The sequence below is a fragment of the Pristiophorus japonicus genome, chromosome 5 (genome assembly GCF_044704955.1).
Source record: "Pristiophorus japonicus isolate sPriJap1 chromosome 5, sPriJap1.hap1, whole genome shotgun sequence".
Lineage (NCBI taxonomy): Eukaryota > Metazoa > Chordata > Chondrichthyes > Pristiophoridae > Pristiophorus > Pristiophorus japonicus.
In genome coordinates, this window is record NC_091981.1 from 235,935,661 (window position 1) to 235,956,515 (window position 20,855).

The window sequence follows — 20,855 nt, forward strand, 5'->3', positions numbered from 1 at the left end:
TCATTTATAAATATCAGAATTCCATTTATATCATGGGGACTTTTATGAAGTACTCTTCTTGTATCAAATAGCTTGAAAATTTAAAATGTATGTCATATTGCATCTATGTAAATTTATTTATATATTTCTTTATATAATAATTCTTTAATGCATTTCTGTATTTTCCTTTTACGTAGGATGGGTAAGAAACAAAAGAAGGAAGTTGAGCCATCTCCAAAAGATACAGTAAGTTACAGTCTTAAATATAAAAGCCTGCAAATAATCATTAGCCACTCAGTGAAATATTTCATATTGTGACTATTTGTTTAAAACTTTTGACTGACTGATACCTGAGATGAGAGTATAGATTCACATTTTATTTGAATTTTGTTTGCGACAAGAGCCAAATTCCAGATGATTATTTGCCCTATCAGAAAATAAATGGTTGCATTTATTATTTAGAGAACTGGACAAACACCGAGCCTTCTTATGCTTATGAATGGTGTAAATAGCAGGAGACGCAATAGATAACTACAGAAAGCCAGTCCTCATTTCTCCAGCTGGAAAGAGTTTTTTCCAATTATTCTCAACTTTGTTTCTATAGCCAAATCAATTTTAATCTGCCATTCTTTTACATGGGATCACATAGGATATGCAGCATAGAAACAGACCATTTAGCCCAACCAGTCTATGCCAGTGTTTATGCTCCACTCGAGCCTCCTCCTGTTTTTCCTCATCTAACCCTATCAGCATACTCTCTATTCCCTTCTTCCTCATATGCTTTTCTAACCGCCCCTTAAATGCATCTATACTATTCACTTCAACCACTCCCTGTGGTAGCGCATTTCACATTCTCACCACTCTCTGGGTAAAGAAGTTTCTTCTGAATTCCCTATTTGATTTCTTGGTGACTATCTTATATTGATAGTCTCTAGTTTTGCTCTTCCCCACAATTGGAAACACTCTTATCAGAACCTTTCATGATTTTAAAGACCACTATTAGGTCACCCCACAGCCTTCCCTTTTCAAGAGAAAAGAGATCCAGTTTGTTCATCCTTTCCTGATAACCGTTATTTCGCATGTCTGGTATCATGCTTGTAAATCTTCTCTGCAACCACTCCAATGCTTCTATATTCTTTTTATAATATGGCGACCAGAATTGAACACAGTGTGGTCTAACCAAAGCTTGATACAAGTTTAGCATAACTTCAATACTTTTCAATTCTATCCCTCTAGAAATAACCCTGGTTTGCCTTTTTTATGGCCTTGTTAACCTGTGTCGATACTTTTAGTGATTTGTGTATTTGTACTCCTAGATCCCTTTGCACCTCTACCCCATTTAGATTCTTATTTTCCAATTATTATGTGACCTCATATAATGAATTATTATGGGAAACAAAAGACAGAAAAGAGATGAGTAAAAGTGGAGGGCAGAGAAACCAAAGGCAAGAAACAAAAAGGGCCACTGAATATAAAAGGGCTGCAGGAGGGGTCAAAACTAAAAATCATGGTTTAAAAACTAGGATGAAAACACTCTACCTAAATGCACGCAGCATTCGAAATAAAGTAAATGAGTTGACGGCACAAATCATTACAAATGGGTATGATTTGGTGGCCATTACAGAAACATGGTTGCAAGGTGGCCAAGACTGGGAATTAAACATACAGGGGTATCTGACGATTCAGAAAGATAGGCAAGAAGGGAAAGGAGGTGGGGTAGCTCTGTTAATAAAAGATGATAGGGCAGTTGTGAGGGATGATATTGGCTCCAATGAACAAAATGCTGAATCATTGTGGGTGGAGATTAGAGATAGTAAGGGGAAAAAGTCACTGGTCGGTGTAGTTTATAGGCCCCCAAATAATAACTTCACGGTGGGGCGGGCAATAATCAAGGGAATAATGGAGGCATGTGAAAAAGGAACGGCAGTAGTCATGGGAGATTTTAACCTACATATCGATTGGTCAAATCAAATCGCACGGGGTAGCCTGGAGGAGGAATTCATAGAATGCATACGGGATTGTTTCTTAGAACAGAATGTAACAGAACCTACAAGGGAGCAAGCCATCTTAGATCTGGTCCTGTGTAATGAGACAGGAAAAATAAAAGATCTCCTCGTAAAAGATCCTCTCGGAATGAGTGATCACAATATGGTTGAATTTGTAATACAGATTGAGGATGAGGAAGTTGTGTCAGAAACGAGCATACTATGCTTAAACAAAGGGGACTACAGTGGGATGAGGGCAGAGTTGGCTAAAGTAGACTGGAAACAAGGACTAAACGGTGGCACAATTGAGGAACAGTGGAGGACTTTTAAGAAGCTCTTTCATAGTGCGCAACAAAAATATATTCCAGTGAAAAAGAAGTGACGCAAGAGAAGGGATAACCAGCCGTGGATAACCAAGGAAATAAAGGAAAGTATCAAATAAAAGACCAATGCGTATAAGGTGGCCAAGGTTAGTGGGAAACTAGAGGATTGGGAAAATTTAAAGCAACAAAAAAGCAATAAAGAAAGGGAAGATAGATTACGAAGGTAAACTTGCGCAAAACATAAAAACAGATAGTAAAAGCTTTTACAGATATATAAAACGGAAAAGAGTGACTAAAGTAAATGTTGGTCCCTTCGAAGATGAAAAGGGGGATTTAATAATGGGAAATGTGGAAATGGCTGAGACCTTAAACAATTATTTTGCTTCCGTCTTCACAGTGGAAGACACAAAAAGCATGCCAAAATTTGCAGGCCACAGGAATGTGGGAAAGGAGGACCTTGAGACAATCACTATCACTAGGGGGGTAGTGCTGGACAGGCTAATGGGACTGAAGGTAGACAAGTCCCCTGGTCCTGATGAAATGCAGCCCAGGGTATTAAAAGAGATGGCGGAAGTTATAGCAGATGCATTCGTTATAATCTACCAAAATTCTCTGGACTCTGGGGAGGTACCAGTGGATTGGAAAGAAGCTAATGTAACGCCTCTGTTTAAAAAAGGGGGCAGGCAAAAGGCAGGTAACTATAGGCCGGTTAGTTTAACATCTGTAGTGGGGAAAATGCTTGAAACTATCATTAAGGAAGAAATAGCGGGACATCTAGATAGGAATAGTGCAATCAAGCAGACGCAGCATGGATTCATGAAAGGGAAATCATGTTTAACTAACTTACTGGAATTCTTTGAGGATATAACGAGCATGGTGGATAGAGGTGTACCGATGGATGTGGTGTATTTAGATTTCCAAAAGGCATTCGATAAGGTGCCACACAAAAGGTTACTGCAGAGGATAAAGGTATGCGGAGTCAGAGGAAATGTATTAGCATGGATAGAGAATTGGCTGGCGAACAGAAAGCAGAGAGTGGGGATAAATGGGTCCTTTTCCGGTTGGAAATCAGTGGTTAGTGGTGTGCCACAGGGATCAGTGCTAGGACCACAACTGTTTACAATATACATAGATGACCTGGAAGAGGGGACAGAGTGTAGTGCAACAAAATTTGCAGATGACACTAAGATTAGTGGGAAAGCGGGTTGTGTAGAGGACTAAGAGAGGCTGCAAGGAGATTTGGATAGGTTAAGTAAATGGGCTAAGGTTTAGCAGATGGAATACAATGTCGGAAAGTGTGAGGTCATCCACCTTGGGGAAAAAAAACAGTAAAAGGGAATATTATTTGAATGGGGAGAAATTACAACATGCTGTGGTACAGAGGGACCTGGGGGTCCTTGTGCATGAATCCCAAAAGGTTAGTTTGCAGGTGCAGCAGGTAATCAGGAAGGCGAATGGAATGTTGGCCTTCATTGCGAGAGGGATGGAGTACAAAAGCAGGGAGTTCTTGCTGCAACTGTATAAGGTATTGGTAAGGCTGCACCTGGAGTACTGCGTGCAGTTTTGGTCACCTTACTTAAGGAAGGATATACTAGCTTTGGAAGGGGTACAGAGACAATTTACTAGGCTGATTCCAGAAATGAGGGGGTTATCTTACGATGATAGATTGAGTAGACTGGGTCTTTACTCGTTGGAGTTCAGAAGGATGAGGGGTGATCTTATAGAAACATTTAAAATCATGAAAGGGATAGACAAGATAGAGGCAGAGAGGTTGTTTCCATTGGTAAGGGAGACTAGAACTAGGGGGCACAGCCTCAAAATACGGAGGAGCCAATTTAAAACCGAGTTGAGAAGGAATTTCTTCTCCCAGAGGGTTGTGAATCTGTGGAATTCTCTGCCCAAGGAAGCAGTTGAGGCTAGCTCATTGAATGTTTTCAAGTCAAAGATAGATAGATTTTTAACCAATAAGGGAATTAAGGGTTACGGGGAGAGGGCGGGTAAGTGGAGCTGAGTCCACGACCAGATCAGCCATGATCTTATTGAATGGCGGAGCAGGCTCGAGGGGCTAGATGGCCTACTCCTGTTCCTAATTCTTATGTTCTTATGTTCCCTATTTTTCTAACGAAAATGTAATACTTCCATGCATGATAATTTCTTTTTAAAAACCTCATGTGGAATGTTATTAAATACTTTCAAATTATACCAAATTATACCAACTAAAAAAATTATTAAGGGAAGATAGACTATGAAAGTAAACTAGCACAAAATATAAAAACAGATAGCAAGAGTTTCTACAGGTATATAAAAAGGAAAAAGGTGGCTAAAGTAAATGTTGGTCCCTAAGAGGACGAGACCGTGGAATTCGTAATGGGGAGCATGGAGATGGCAGAAACTCTGAACAAATATTTTGTATCAGTCTTTACGGTAGAGGACACTAACAATATTCCGACAGTGGATAGTCTAGGGGCTATGGGGGGGTGGGGGGGGAGGAACGGGGGGGGGGGGAAGCTTAACACAATTACAATCACTAAGGAGGTGGTACTCAGTAAGATAATGGGACTAAAGGCAGATAAATCCCCTGGACCTGATGGCTTGCATTCTAGGGTCTTAAGAGAAATAACGGCATGGATTGTGGGTGCATTGGTTGTAATTTACCAAAATTCCCTGGATTCTGGGGAGGTCCCAGCAGATTGGAAAACTGTAAATATAACGCCCCTACTTAAAAAAGGAGGCAGACAAAAAGCAGGAAACTATAGACCAGTTAGCCAACATCTGTGGTTGGGAAAATGTTGGAGTCCATTATTAAAGAAGCAGTAGCAGGACATTTGGAAAAGCAAAATTCAGTCAGGCAGAGTCAGCATGGGTTTATGAAGGGGAAGTCATGTTTGCCAAATCTGCTGGAGTTCTTTGAAGATGTAACAAACAGGGTAGATAAAGGGGAACCAGTGGATGTGGTATATTTGGACTTCCAGAAGGCATTTGACAAGGTGCCACATAAAAGGTTACTGCACAAGATAAAAGTTCACGGGGTTGGGGTAATATATTAGCATGGATAGAGGATTGGCTAACAAACAGAAAACAGAGTCGGGATAAATAGTTCATTCTCTGGTTGGCAACCAGTAACTAGTGGGGTGCCGCAGGGATCAGTGCTGGGACCCCAACTATTTACAATCTATATAAACGACTTGGAAGAAGGGACTGAGTGTAACATAGCCAAGTTTGCTAACGATACAAAGATGGGAGGAAAAGCAATGTGTGAGGAGGATCCAAAAAACTTGCAAAAGGACATAGACAGGCTAAGTGAGTGGGCAAAAATTTGGCAGATGGAGTATAATGTTGGGAAGTGTGTGGTCATGCACTTTGGCAGAAAAAAAAATCAAAGAGCAAGTTATTATTTAAATAGAGAAAGATTGCAAAGTGCCACAGTATAGTGGGACCTGGGTTACTTGTGCATGAAACACAAAAGGATAGTATGCAGATACAGCAAGTGATCAGGAAGGCCAATGGTATCTTTTCCTTTATTGCAAAGGGGATGGAGTATAAAAGCAGGGAAGTCTTGCTACAGCTACATAAGGTATTGGTGAGGCCACACCTGGAATACTGTGTACAGTTTTGTTTTCTATATTTACGAAAGGATATACTTGCTTTGGAGGGAGATCAGAGAAGGTTCACTAGGTTGATTCTGGGGATGAGGGGGTTGACTTATGAGGCAAGTTGGGTAGGTTGGGCCTCTACTCATTGGAATTCAGAAGAATGACAGGTGATCTTATCGAAATGTGTAAGATTATGAGGGGGCTTGACAAGGTAGATGCAGAGAGGATGTTTCCACTGATGGGAAAGACTAAAACTAGAGGGCATGATATTAGAATAAGGGGCCGGCTATTTAAAACAGATGAGGAGAAATTTCTTCTCTCAGAGGATTGTAAATCTGTGGAATTCGCTACCTCAGAGAGCTGTGGAAGCTGGGACATTGAATAAATTTAAGACAGAAATTGACAGTTTCTTAAACGATAAGGGGATAAGGGGTTTTGGGGAGCGGGCTGGGAAGTGGAGCTGAGTCCATGATCAGATCAGCCATGATCTTGTTGAATGGCGGAGCAGACTCGAGGGGCCGTATGGCCTACTCCCGCTCCTGTTTCTTATGTTCTTATGTATACCAACTAAATACCCACATTCCATTACTGCACAACCTACTCAAATAATACATATGCCGAGCCCCATTCTTTCTAAATCATCATGGCACGAGTTCCTCAACAATTTAGTTAAGTTCAAAACTAGAGTCTTCGGGGCCGAAATTGATGGCCTTACTGCCCACTGCCACCGACATTCCTCTGGACGAACTGCCCAGTGCCACTTTCATCGTGGCCTGGAGCAGGCGGGAGGAGAGAGCCACCGGGAAGCACCTGTAGACGTCAGCGGACGGCCAATGCACATAAGTAGACTCCCGCCTACCAAGATGCCATATTCTTTTTTCTCATTCCTTATCAATTTCTTGGTCCTCCTTTGCTGAATTCTAAAATCCTCCCAATCCTCAGGCTTATTACTCTTTTTGGCAACATTATAAGCCTGTTCCTTCGGCTGGAGTCGGCGGCAGGACAGCAGTGGACCTCTGAGTGCAAGCAGCTCTGTCCTCAAGGGACCTGGGTGATGAAAATTCCGCCCAAAGAATCGTCGGACCTCGGTGGCCATCGGCGGTCCGATGGGCGGCACTTCGGCAGGCGGAGGCCTTCATCAATTTCGGCCCCTTAAATCTAAACAAAACAAACAAGGTAGAGATGAGGGACGAGTTGGCTGAAGTAGATATAGAAAGTACATTAAAAGGTATGAAGGTGGATATGCAATAACTAAAATTTAAAGAATTAATACATAATTTACAACAAGTTTATAATCCTGTTAAGGCACAAAAATCCCATGGGAAAAGTGGTCCAACCGTGGCTAACAAGAGAAGTTAAAGATATTATTGGATCAAAGGAACAGACTTATAATGTTGCCAAAAAGAGTAATAAGCCTGAGGATTGGGAGGATTTTAGAATTTAGCACAGCAGGACCAAGAAATTGATAAGGAAAGAGAAAAAAGAATATGAGAGTAAATTAGCAAGAAACATAAAAACAGATTGTAAATGTTACTATAGGTATGTGAAAACATAGAAACATAGAAAATAGGTGCAGGAGTAGGCCATTCGGCCCTTCGAGCCTGCACCGCCATTCAATAAGATCATGGCTGATCATTCCCTCAGTACCCCTTTCCTGCTTTCTCTCCATACCCCTTGATCCCCTTAGCCGTAAGAGCCATATCTAACTCCCTCTTGAATATATCCAATGAACTGGCATCAACAACTCTTTGCGGCAGGGAATTCCATAGGTTAACAACTCTCTGAGTGAAGAAGTTTCTCCTCATCTCAGACCTAAATGGCCTACCCCTTATCCTAAGACTATGTCCCCTGGTCCTGGACTTCCCCAACATCGGGAACATTCTTCTCGCATCTAACCTGTCCAGTCCCGTCAGAATCTTATACGTTTCTATGAGATCTCCTCTTATCCTTCTAAACTCCAGTGAATAAAGGCCCAGTTGATCCAGTTTCTCCTCATATGACAGTCCAGCCATCCCTGGAATCAGTCTGGTGGACCTTCGCTGCACTCCCTCAATAATAAGAACATTCTTCCTCAGATGAGGAGACCAAAACTAAACACAATATTCCAGGTGAGGCCTCACTAAGGCCCTGTACAACTGCAGTAAGACCTCCCTGCTCCTATATTCAAATCTCCTAGCTATGAAGGCCAACATACCATTTGCCTTCTTCACCGCCTGCTGTACCTACATGCCCACTTTCAGTGACTGATGAACTATGACACCCAGGTCTCGTTGTACCTCCCCTTTTCCTAACCTGCCGCCATCCAGATAATATTCTGCCTTTGTGTTTTTGCCCCCAAAATGGATAACCTCACATTTATCCACATTATACTGCATCTGCCATGCATTTACCCACTCACCTAACCTGTCCAAGTCACCCTGCAGCCTCTTAGCGTCCTCCTCACAGCTCACATCGTCACCCAGTTTAGTGTCATCTGCAAACTTGGAGATATTACATTCAATTCCTTCATCTAAATCGTTAATGTATATTGTAAAGAGCTGGGGTCCCAGCACTGAGCCCTGCGGCACTCCACTAGTCACCGCCTGCCATTCTGAAAAGGACCCGTTTATTCCGACTCTCTGCTTCCTGTCTGCCAACCAGTTCTCTATCCACGTCAGTACATTACCCCCAATACCATGCACTTTGATTTTGCACACCAATCTCTTGTGCGGGACCTTGTCAAAATCCTTTTGAAAGTCTAAATACACCACATCCACTGGTTCCCCCTTGTCCAACTCGCTAGTTACATTCTCAAAAAATTTCAGAAGATTCGTCAAGCATGATTTCCCTTTCATAAATCCATGCTGACTTGGTCCGATCCTGTCCCTGCTTTCCAAATGCGCTGCTATTTCATCCTTAATAATTGATTCCAACATTTTCCCCACCACTGTAAATAGGAAGAGATTAGTGAAAGTAAACATGGGCCTGTTAGAGGCAGAGACAGGCGAAATTATAATGGGCAATAAGGAAATGGCAGTGACATTAAACAAATACTTTAAACGTTCTGGAAATAATGGGGAACCAAGGGGAAAGAATGAGCAACCTTAAGAAATCAGTATAAGGCCTCCTTTGTGCCTCCCGTTAGTGCCTCCAGGGGGCGATAACGGGTGCTAACAGCTTTCCGACCGGCAAAAGTACCAACACCTCAACTTGGATAGCATCCAGAATTGGGCTGACAAGTTGCAGGTATCATTCATCTCAAACAAGAAAATGCCACCTCCTCCCTGGACTTTCAATTGCATCACCATTGCCATGTCCCCCACCAACATCGTGGAGGTCACCATTCACCAGAGGCTTAACTGGACTAGCCATATCAGCACCATTGTTGCAAGAGCAGGACAGAGGCTTGGTACTATTCGAGAAGTGGATCACCTCCTGACGGCTCAAGACCCCTTTGCCATCTATAAGGCTAATGTCAGGAGAGTAATGAAATATTCATTACTCGCCTATATGGGTGCAGCTGCACCAGCACTCATAAAGCTTGACACCATCCAAGACAGAGCAGTAGATATGAATGGTGCCCCACTACTGGACTCAATATCCATCTCCTCTACATTTGCACCATGTCTAAAGTATATAGAAACATAGAACATAGAAAATAGGTGCAGGAGTAGGCCATTCGGCCCTTCTAGCCTGCACCGCCATTCAATGAGTTCATGGCTGAACATGCAACTTCAGTACCCCATTCCTGCTTTCTCACCATACCCCTTGATTCCCCTAGTAGTAAGGACTTCATCTAACTCCTTTTTGAATATATTTAGTGAATTGGCCTCAACAACTTTCTGTGGTAGAGAATTCCACAGGTTCACCACTCTCTGGGTGAAGAAATTCCTCCTCATCTCGATCCTAAATGGCTTCCCCCTTATCCTTAGACTGTGTCCCCTGGTTCTGGACTTCCCCAACATTGGGAACATTCTTCCTGCATCTAACCTGTCTAACCCCGTCAGAATTTTAAACGTTTCTACGAGGTCCCCTCTCATTCTTCTGAACTCCAGTGAATACAAGCCCAGTTGATCCAGTCTTTCTTGATAGGTCAGTCCCGCCATCCCGGGAATCAGTCTGGTGAACCTTCGCTGCACTCCCTCAATAGCAAGAATGTCCTTCCTCAGGTTAGGAGACCAAAACTGTACACAATACTCCAGGTGTGGCCTCACCAAGGCCCTGTACAATATATGAGCTACAGGATGCAATGTAGAAACTCTTCAAGGTTGCTTCGACAGCACCTCCCTACCCTGTGATTTCTACCACCAAGAAGAACAAGAGCAGCAAAGTTGTGGGAACACCCATCACTTTCAAGTTAAAGGAAGTGGTGAAGATCTAGAGGTAGATGGATGTCATTTGCATACTTGTGGAAGCTGACCCCATCTCTCCAGATTTCACTGATGGTAGCATGTAGATGAGGAAGAGGAGGGGCCAAGGTTAGATTATGGGGACTCCAGAGGTGAGTGTGCAGGTTTGGGAAGAGAAGCCATTCCGAGAGATACTTTGACTATGTTCAGATAATTAGGACTACCAAGCGAGGGTAGAACTCAAGGTCCTTGGTTCCATTCCTTGCAGCGCCAAGTTTGATGACCTTAGCTGGGCCAAAAATTAAGGTGGTTAAATTGGTCTGGTGTCCCTGGGCTAGGGTCAGTGGGACAGGGAGAGGGGAGGAGGAATCACTTATTGTTCCCTCTTCTGATACTTATCTAGCGCTCTGCTGGAAAATAGGCTTGGATATAATTATATGCATGGTCAAAAAGCTCAATAACACTCACTGTCCAAGCTCACACAAAACAGACGAAGTGCTAGAAGGCTGCCAATGCCTGTGGAACTGTATTCTAGGAAGAATAAGCTCCTTCAGGAGAGAAGAGGGAAATATTGGAGAGGAAAAACATTCTGGAGAGGATCATCAGTAAAGAGAACAACTTCACTTTTGAAGCTGTCAGCACCGATTAGTATCAAAATGGCACTAAGCTTGCTTAGCTACACATAGGTATTGTGATAAGAAGACAGATATCCATTATCATGATTGAACGTTTGTATTCTCTGAGGAATAGCTTATAATTGATTCCAGATAAGAATATTTGATTGAAGCACAATGTCAATCCAAGCACAGAATCTTAAACTGCCTAGCTGCTTATTCCTATTGTATAGAGTTTCATGACATATAGGATCCGGTTATGTTTTTTAAATGATCAGCATGATACACTTTGTGAACTTACTGCCAAAGTTTACTTTTAAAAATGTTATCTTTCATTTAAATATGGGCTGTTTTTTTATTTATCAAGCCATGGCATAAAGATTTTCAAGTTGGATAAATGTTTAGGGAAAGAAATTTAGTTTTATATTTCTTGTTGGCAAACAACTTCATTTATCACAAATGTCAGGGTTAAACTATCGCAACATTTTAGATTTCTGCACATGAAGCGGAACAAAACATTTCATTCTTTGCATTGTTTTAGTTTTGTAATAAAACATCAGAGTTGCAGAAATCATTTCTACTGATTTTTCTCTGCATTTTGGAAATTATAATGAAAATTGTAAAGAAGCTAGCATTATCCAGTAGCTCTGATTCATTTTGAACTAATCCTATTTGCTCATGAATGCCATTCTGAACAGGAAAATATGAATTAAATTGATAGGTTATATTTTCTAATCTTCTGCTACACATCTTGTTGAAATGATTTTTAGTAGCGTTAGATGTGTGTTTCAGTCTTAGTGGGTCATATTACACCAAAGATGTTTATTCACTTCTTCAAGTGATAGATTATTAAAAAATACATAAAATATGAACTCTGCTATCTTCAACAGTTTAATTCGCTTATTATCGAGAGCAAAAACGTACACACAGTTGTGCTTATGCTGGATTCACCAGAGGATGAAATTTTGCTTAAAGCCTGTGAAGCCATATATAAATTTGCCGAAAAAGGTTCGTTTATTTTCATTGCCATTTGTCTTATTGTATGTTGATACTGCAAGACATTCACCATGTTACAGTTTTGAATACTTGCTTTATCATTGCATTCCATTTTCATTGATTTTATAGAATTAAACGAATGAAATATATGCTTTAATTTGGATGTCTTGGTATTTTTTAAGGAAAATACTTGCATTTTCAAATGATACACCTTTTTTAAATCCACTATATATTTTATATTTCTGTAAGTTTTTAAAATGTAATTTAATATCAAATTCCAAATAAGGTAATACTGCAGCTAAAAGCTATCCATGAAAAGTGGAAGGCATTCTGGTCTTCCCAGTGGATGAAAATTTGAGGCTAGCAGTTGCCACTTTACTTTCTGTGGGCTGAGAAAAATAAGATTTGCATAATAATCAATAGTGGCAACATTTATTTTGGAAAAAGAATATATGGATTATTGCTACATAATGCAGAGAGTAGGAAACTTATTACGCAATTATTTGAGTTGCAGAGGCATTATATAAAAATACAGAGAGAGGATCCAGGGGATGGGTAACTATTGATTTTTAGGGTATGAGTAATCAGGGATAATAGATGCTCAAGTCGGGCTTGCTACTTTAACATTCCCTCTCATTTCTACTCTGACCAATATTGGGCTCCTGTAATGGAGTGCTCCCCCCACCCAAGCAGGCCAAGCTCACTTACTTCCCTGGGATTGAACTCTTCCCCCTCCTCCCCAATAAGTCCCCACAATCCAACCCCCCGCCCCAACCCCGATCAGGGATCGGACGACTCCTGGGATTGGACGACCCCACTCCCTCCATGCTCCCATTGGCAGCTGCAGGCTCCGTACCTGTGGTTGTGGCCTGCTCCAGAGAACTAGAAGTCAAGCCTGTCAAACAGGCTGACTTCCGGGCAGGGATATTGTCAAAAAAAATCTGCACGCTGAAACTCCACAGCATATGGAGAAACCCTGACTTCCGGGTTTCCCGTCCAAAATTTGCCCCACCCTCCCGTTCGAAAACCCCGCCCCTGTCAATATCTGGGCCACTATATTTGCAGTTTTTTCTCTTTTTTTCTATTTCCATCAATTTCCCTTATTTTGTTTGTGTGAGCCTCTCCCATCAACTATTGGTCAACTATTTGCATATTCTTTAATTCTTCCTATATCTTTTAATTCCTCAATGTTGATCTTTTGTGTTGTCTAACAGTTTTCTCGTAAGCAATTTGCAGATCATTCATTTAACCCCACTTTGGGATCCCATCATCCCTCTTCCCCTCTATTTTTTCCTTTGTTTTGAAACCGTATTAAAATGTTAGTTCTTTTAATCTTTAGTTGGATGAAGATACACCCCCAAAACTTAACCAACTGTTCTCTTTACAGATTCTGAGTGGCGTATATTATTACTTTTTTCTAATTCCTTTCTCACAATTCTAGCATTTGTGTTTTTAATTTTTTTATTTGTTCAAGTAGTAGTTGTACAGGAATGAAGAATTGGTGGTCAGTAGTATAAGGACTTTGATCTTTATCCCATAAACAACATCAACTTGCATTTATATAGGGTCTTTAATGTTGCAAAATGCCCTAGGCGATTCACAGGAGCGTTATCAAACAAAATTTGACACCATGCCAGATATTAGGGCCACTGACCAAAAGCTTGATCAAAGAGGTAGGTTTTAAGGAGCATCTTGAAGGAGTAAAGAGGCGGAGAGGTTTAGGGAGGGAATTCCAGAACTTAGGGCACAGGCAGCTAAAGGTACGGCCACCAATGGTGGAACAATTAAACTCGGAGATGCTCGAAGCCAGAATTGGAGGAGTGCAGAGATCTCTGAGGGTTGTAGGGCTGGAGGACATCACAGAGATAGGGAGATGAAAGGCCAGGGAGGGATTTGAAAACAAGGATGAGAATTTTAAAATCGAAGCGTTGCAGGACCAGGAGCATATGGAGGTCAGTGAGCACAGGGCTGATGGGTGAATGGGACTTGATGCAAGTTTTGGATGAGCTCACCTTTATCTATGGTGGAAGATGAGAGGCCTCCCAGGAAAGCATTGGAATAGTCAAGTCTAGAGGTAATAAAGGCTTGGATGAGGGTTTTAGCAGCAGACTCAGACAATGTTAACACTTTATTGAGCTGAGTACATAATTTCTCACATCTATGTAACCAGCTGAATGTGTTTCGAACATCTTAAAAGATTTCATTATATTTGTAATGCTCCACTGATTAACATGAGATATATTTATGTTAAATAGAGAAATCTTTATGTTCTAACAAGTTCAAGGTTCTTTTGCAGCTGACTTTTTCCAGAATCTAGGACAAGAATAATTAAAAAAATATATAATCTGTAGTTTGCTGGAATCTTTCTATTTTAACATTTCCTACTAACTACTGCTATATTTAACCATACTTTGCCATTATAACTCTGACATTAAATATAAGTTTTCTACTTTTCAAAAAATAATATGACCATTTCCAGTCTGTGGAGTTCTGGAGTTTGAGGTAAAAAAGTTCAGATTGTTTGAGATACACAAATCTTTAACAGTGGGAAGATCAGTTGATCAAGCTATATGGTTCCAAGATTTTATAAATAGGAGCGTAGGGTACAAAAGCAAACAGGTAATGCTAAACCTAAACAGTGCATCATTTAGACCACTGTTACAGTGTATTGTTTCAGTTCTGGGTACATTTGTTTACATGACTGCATAATGAACAGAACTGCCAACTAAATATTGCAGAATTGGGAAGGAAAAAGGGTTGTTGGTGGCGTAGCTGTACTAATAAGAGATAACATAACGGCAGTAGAAAAAAGGGACATAACTGATAGAAGCAGAATCCATATAGATTGAAATAAAAGACAAGGGATCGATCACACTAATAGGAGCATACTACAGACAACCTAATAGTGGAAAGGTGGTGGAGGAAGAAATATGTGAGCAAATATGTGAAATACGTAAAGGACATAGAGTAATAATCATGGCAAATAAACTGGCAAAAAGAGGTAGCAAAAGTGGTACAGGGAATGGAGTTTTTACAATGTGTGTAGGACTCCTTTCTGACCTAGTATGAAAAAAGCCCAACAAGAGAGGGAGCTCTGCAGGATCTCGTAATGAGATATGAACCAGAACAAATAAGAGAAGTAAGTATAGGGGAACATCTAGGCAACAGCGATCACAACATAACAAGGTTTACAATAAAGATTGAGAGGGATATAAGTAAGACTTAAAGACCAAAGTAATTAATTGGAAAAAAGCTGATTTTAAGGGGATGAGAATGGAACAAGGGAACATAAGAACATAAGAATTAGGAGTAGGAGTAGGCCATTCGGCCCCTCGAACCTGCTCTGCCATTCAATAAGATCATGGCTGATCTTTTACCTCAATTCCACTTTCCTACACTATCCCCATATCCCTTGATTCCCTTAATATCCAAAAATCTATTGATCTCTGTCTTGAATATACTCAAAGACTGAGCCTCCACAACCCTCTGGGGTAGAGAATTCCAAAGATTTACCACCCTCCGAGTGAAGAAGTGTCTCCTCATCTCAGTTCGACATGGCCGACCCCTTATTCTGAGACTGTGAACCCTGTTTCGAGGCTCCACAGCCAGAGGAAACATCCTCCCGACATCCACCCTGTCAAGCCCTGTAAGAATTTTGTATGTTTCAATGAGATCACCTCTCATTCTTCTAAACTCGAGAGAACATAGGCCAAGTCTACTCAATCTCTCCTCATAAACTGGAAAATAACCTGGAAAAACTTACTGACAAACAAAGAAATAGAACAGCAGTAGGAAACAGCGGTTTAACGTCTCATCCAAAAGACAGCAGTTTAAACAGTGCAGAACATCCTCAGCATTGGAGTGTAGGATTAGATTTTTGTGTTTAGGGGCTAGATTTTACACTTTTGTGCAGATCGCCCAAAAATGGGCGGTATTCCTGGCGTGGGCGGTAAAAATGGGTTTTCAGATCGTCGGCTTGTCGCCCATTCTCAAAGCCCCTAGTCTCCATTTTTTTAATTGGGCGTTACCGCAAGTGATATGAAATGGGCTGTAGAATTAAATCTCTCTGATCTGCCGTAAAGTGTCGCTGTCCAATGTAACGGCATGGCAACGCTCGATTCCCGTGACTCAGGAGGTCAAGGGTCATTATGATATGCGTAGAAGAGGAGACAGATAGAGAGGGAGCTGAGAGGGAGTGAAGGCGTGTGTGGGTGTGCTGTGGCTGCTTTGGGAGAAAGGAGGGAGAGTTTAGAGCTTTAAGCAAATTCGGAATCAAAAATTAGCTGTTACCAGCCAGATATTTCCCCAAATTTGGTGCCTATAATGGAGGGAGAGGAGGAGACGATACAGCACGCTTGGAGACTGACGCTAGTGAGAGCAGTGAGCTAGGAGAGGAGCACATTGGAGGTTCTCGATCAAGACAAATGCCTCCCTCCTACAGGAGGTTGAGTTACGTTGGGGTGATTTGGCCCAGGGAGGGCGATGGAAGCCCACCCCAAAGGCCTACCAGAAGATATGGGCCGAGATAGCCGAGGTGGTCTCGTCGGCGACCAACGAGGTGTGTGAGGGCAACTAATGTCGCAAACGATGGAATGACCTTGTGGATCCGGAAGAGTAAGTATTACATTTATTTACATGTACTTAAGTATTGATATAATTTGATTTGTAACAGTCATGAGTGACTATCATCAGATGTGAGGTCTTTTACTTTTACTGGGAATATTGTACTCAAAACCTGTGGTCACAGTGTACATCTTTAGGTAAAGAATGATAATTATCATAATAATCATGACTACATCTGTCGGTTATGTGTTGTATCAGTCTCTGTGACAGTACCAAGCAATGTTATCACGCAATGATCTCATGCCATGTCGTCCTTTTACCTTTAACAGAAGAAGCTATCAATGATGAGGTCCATGCAGAGACGAACGGGTGGGGGGGCCACCCGTTCGCAGCGACGGCGGGTGCTCACAATCATGGGGAAGCACCCCCGGACAGCCAAGCAAGCATCTGCAGACCCTGAAGTGATGCGACGTGAGTAAAGTTTACACCATTGCGTGATGTAAAGTCAATAGATGCCACACCCACTCATATCCGAACGATCATATATGATAGATGATTCTAAAATTGTCCTATAAATAATGCTGGCCTAATGAAAATCATTGCAATGCAGAATGTGTTGGTCATGAAATGTGATGTCTATGATGATTTTGATAGCGGTGGTTCTTTTGTAGTGCGTATGCTGTGTGTAGCGCTGGAATCACCTTGTCACCCTAGCACCCCATTCTTCTCTAATACAGCCATTTGTGTTTTGTAGCTCAGCCAGCAGCACGGCCCGAGGCAAGACCAGAGAGGCCAGAAGGTGGGGGCGCGGGGTCGGACTTGCCGGACGATCCTACATCTGGTGCTGAGGAGTTCCGATTCTCGCCTGTCAATCCGCTGGGTCCGTTCTCTACGGATGAGAGCGCGGACTTCGAGGAGCCTGCATCGCCACGCTCCAGAAGCCATTCCACCCCAAGGCCATTTAGTGCTCCTCTGGCCATTCCCGCCTCCAATCTGGAGGTACCTGGCCCAAGCACCCCATTTGTCCCCAGGACGGCGCCGATCCCGCGAAGTTTCGTGGACGCGGCAGGTCTGTTCCACGAGCGCCACATGAGAGCAGAGAGATGGTACAGTTGTCCAGGAGGACTGTAGACATTGGTGACCAGATCCTCGATGCATTCGGGGGCATATCCTGACAGCTGGCCACCATGACTGAGTACATTCCTTGGATAGCGGAGGCCCTGGAGGCAATAGCCAGGAACACTGCTGGCACAGTCTTCCCAGTGGTCCCGGAGCGTGGCACTCTATCCCTAGGTTCCGTACCACCACTGCGAACAACAGATGAGAGGCAGGACCAAGATCCTGCTTCTGGATCCGAGAATGTTGCCATCTCGGCAGCCCCTGTTCCCGTACCTGTGCAACCACCGCCTCTGCCTTCATCCCCCCCAATGAGGCACCTCCTGAGCAGCTCTTCGGCCAGGTGGCATGGAGCGCGGAGGGGAAGGGGTAGAGGTGGGAAAAAGAAGGGGAGGGAGGAAAGAAAGTGAGGTGCATGTCCGCAGGTGATGGCTGTGTTATATCTCCATCTGGATGTATGCAATTTGTTGTAATGTATGGGGGTAGGGGGCCACCCTCCTGCTTTGCATTTGTATTCTGTGTTGCTGGACATGTTAATCATTTGATTGATGTCAATGGTCGAAAAAATGGGGTAGGGGGTGGGGTCTTTTTGCCTGTGATATTTATGGTCGTATAAAATGTTTTTTATTCAATATAACCTTGTTGTGCATTGTCTCAGATAGCTGGACCGTTACACACTGGTGATTCCTTAACATGAAAGGGTTAAATAAAACTTAACTAGAATCAACTTAAACTTTAACTGGCACCAAGGTGATGCCCACCACTGATGTCTGAGCTGCATACACACAGCAGTATGTCAGCGTTGTCACTCAGTTATGAGCTCCTGACGTAAGAGTCTTGCAGCTATGTCGCCCCCACGGGCCCTTTCCTGCGGTTCGGAGGGGGGCGTGGACATGGTTGCATAGTCAGCCTGATGGTCTGGCCCGAGCTCAGCGTCCAGCCCCTCGTCCTCCTCTTCCTCTCTCTCCTGAGGTGGAGCATCAGTCCCTTCTGGCAATTCTTGTCCCCTCCTGATAGCCAGGTTGTGCAGCATGGAGCACACGGCCACAAATTTAGCTACTTGCTCAGGCTTGTATTGTAGCTCTCCTCCTGAGTGCTCCAGGCATCTAAAGCGCTGCTTAAGCACAGTTATTGTTTTCTGGACCACATTGCGTGTGTCCCTGTGGCTCTGGTTGTATTGCTTCTCGGCCTCGGTGTGGGTGACACGCAGGGGGGTCATCAGCCAGGTGGCGAGGCCATATCGGTTGTCACCAAGCACCCAGCACTGTCCTTGTGGCTGACTCTTAAACACGTCAGAGGATGTGAGCCTCATCGAAGCTGCCCGGACATTTGGCATTCACTGCCATTATGATCTGGTTGTGGTCGACAACTAGTTGGACCTTCAGGGAGTGAAATCCTTTTCTGTTACGAAAAAGCTCTGGGTCCTGAAAAGGTGCTCGCATGGCGATGTGAGTGCACTGTATAGCCCCCTGCACCCTGGGGAACTTAGCAATACGGTAGAATGCTGTCAGTCTGAGCCTCCATGGTCATGGGGAAGCTGATAAAGTCCGTCCTACGCGTGTACGGGGACTCCGTGACCTGTCTAATGCAGCGATGTATGGCATGGTGAGACAGAGGTAAAATCTCAACCATGGAGGCTCGAAAGGAACCGGACGCGTAGAAAGACAGTGCCGCGGTGACTTTGACCTCGACCAACACTGATGTCCTGATGGCAGGCTGCATATCTGGCCTGATGAGCTTGCATATTTCATTGATCACTACCTTGTGGAAGTGCAGTCTCCGAATGCAGGTGTGCTCGAACACGTCTAGGTAAGACCTCTTCTCCCTGTAAGTGCGGGGTCTGGACCTCCTCCTCATTCTGGCATGTCTTAAATTGAGCACATAATGATGTGCATTAGACGTTGAGCCATTTGCACTCTGCAGCATCTGCATATTGATCGATGCAGGCTGAGAAATAGCTGACCCCATTCCAATGAAAGTATAATAGCGATTGTTCAGAAGCAATAATTTCCACACTAAAATACACCTACAATAAACCCCAATTGTCCAGAGTCTCAAAATAAGTCTGTTGAGATGGTCACTTCACCTGAGAAGAACTCCAGAGTCAATCCAAACTCCCCCAAAGTTGAAGCAGCTTTTTGAATGAAGCGACCTGCAATTTTAAAAATAGCGCCCACACCGCTGTGATTCGTTCAGAACAGTTCCATTTTTTCTGAGTGGTGTTTTGGACGAGCGATATTGTGGCCGAGATGTGTGCGAGGTGGTGAAAGTGTCGCTGGGCGATCTCCTGGGCGTTAGTTTCGGCAAATGTGATCTTTACGACAAAAAAAAGTGGTTGATCGGTATTATTGAATCTCGCCATTAATTATGTGCGGAAAGTAACGCTGGACGATATTATGGGCATTGGTTTTGCCCATTCTGATGATTCCGCCCCCAAAAAATAGGCAGGCGGTATTATTTTTTCCCGGCGTTACATACTTGGGGAAACTAACGCTTGGCGATAAGTGTCAGAAAAATGGGCGTCAGTTTCCATTTTGTGGCTAAATGGGTGATATCTGGGCGTTATATCTCATTTCAGCGGTAAAATTGATATTAAGTGAGTGTTATGCATGCAAAAAAATTGTAAAATCTAGCCCGAGGTCTCTGAAGTGGGACTTGAACTCTCAACTTTCTGACTTGAGGCGAGAGAACTACCCACCATGGATGAATCAAGAAATAAGGGAAAAATGGAAACTTTCTTCTCTCAGAGGGTTGTGAATCTATGGAATTTTCTCCCTCAGAGAGCTGTGGAAGCTGCGTCATTGAATATATTTAAGGCGGAGATAGACAGATTTTTGAGCAATAAGGGAGTAAAGGATTATGGGCAGCGGGCAGGGAAGTGGAGCTGAGTCCATTGAAACATAGAAAATAGGTGCAGGAGTAGGCCATTCGGCCCTTCGAGCCTGCACCACCATTCAGTATGATCATAGCTGATCATGCAACTTCAGTACCCCATTCCTGCTTTCTCTCCATACCCCTTGATCCCTTTAGCCGTAAGGGCTACATCTAGCTCCCTTTTGAATATATCTAACGAACTGGCCTCCACAACTTTCTATGGTAGAGAATTCCACAGGTTCACAATTCTCTGAGTGAAGAAGTTTCTCCTCATCTCGGTCCTAAATGGCTTACCCCTTATCCTTAGATTGTGACCCCTGGTTCTGGACTTCCCCAACATCGGGAACATTCTTCCTGCATCTAACCTGTCCAATCCTGTCATAATTTTATATGTTTCTATGAGATCCCCTCTCATTCTTCTAAATTGCAGTGAATATAAGCCTAGTCGTCCAGCCTTTCTTCCTGAGAGGGGATCTCATAGAAA

At 43.0% G+C, this 20,855-nt stretch overlaps 1 protein-coding gene across 6 annotated transcripts in view; it reads left to right on the plus strand.

The window, feature by feature from the left end:
• The window catches only part of armc3 (armadillo repeat containing 3), a 350,931-nt gene that overhangs the window by 16,547 nt on the left and 313,529 nt on the right, over positions 1 to 20,855 (plus strand). For all 6 annotated transcript variants that reach the window (XM_070881406.1, XM_070881407.1, XM_070881408.1 and 3 more), the window contains exons 2-3: positions 177 to 225; positions 11,713 to 11,830. In XM_070881406.1, the coding sequence (XP_070737507.1) occupies positions 178 to 225; positions 11,713 to 11,830 (166 nt within the window). In that variant the 5' untranslated portion in view covers position 177. The remainder of the gene's footprint in view (positions 1 to 176; positions 226 to 11,712; positions 11,831 to 20,855) is intronic.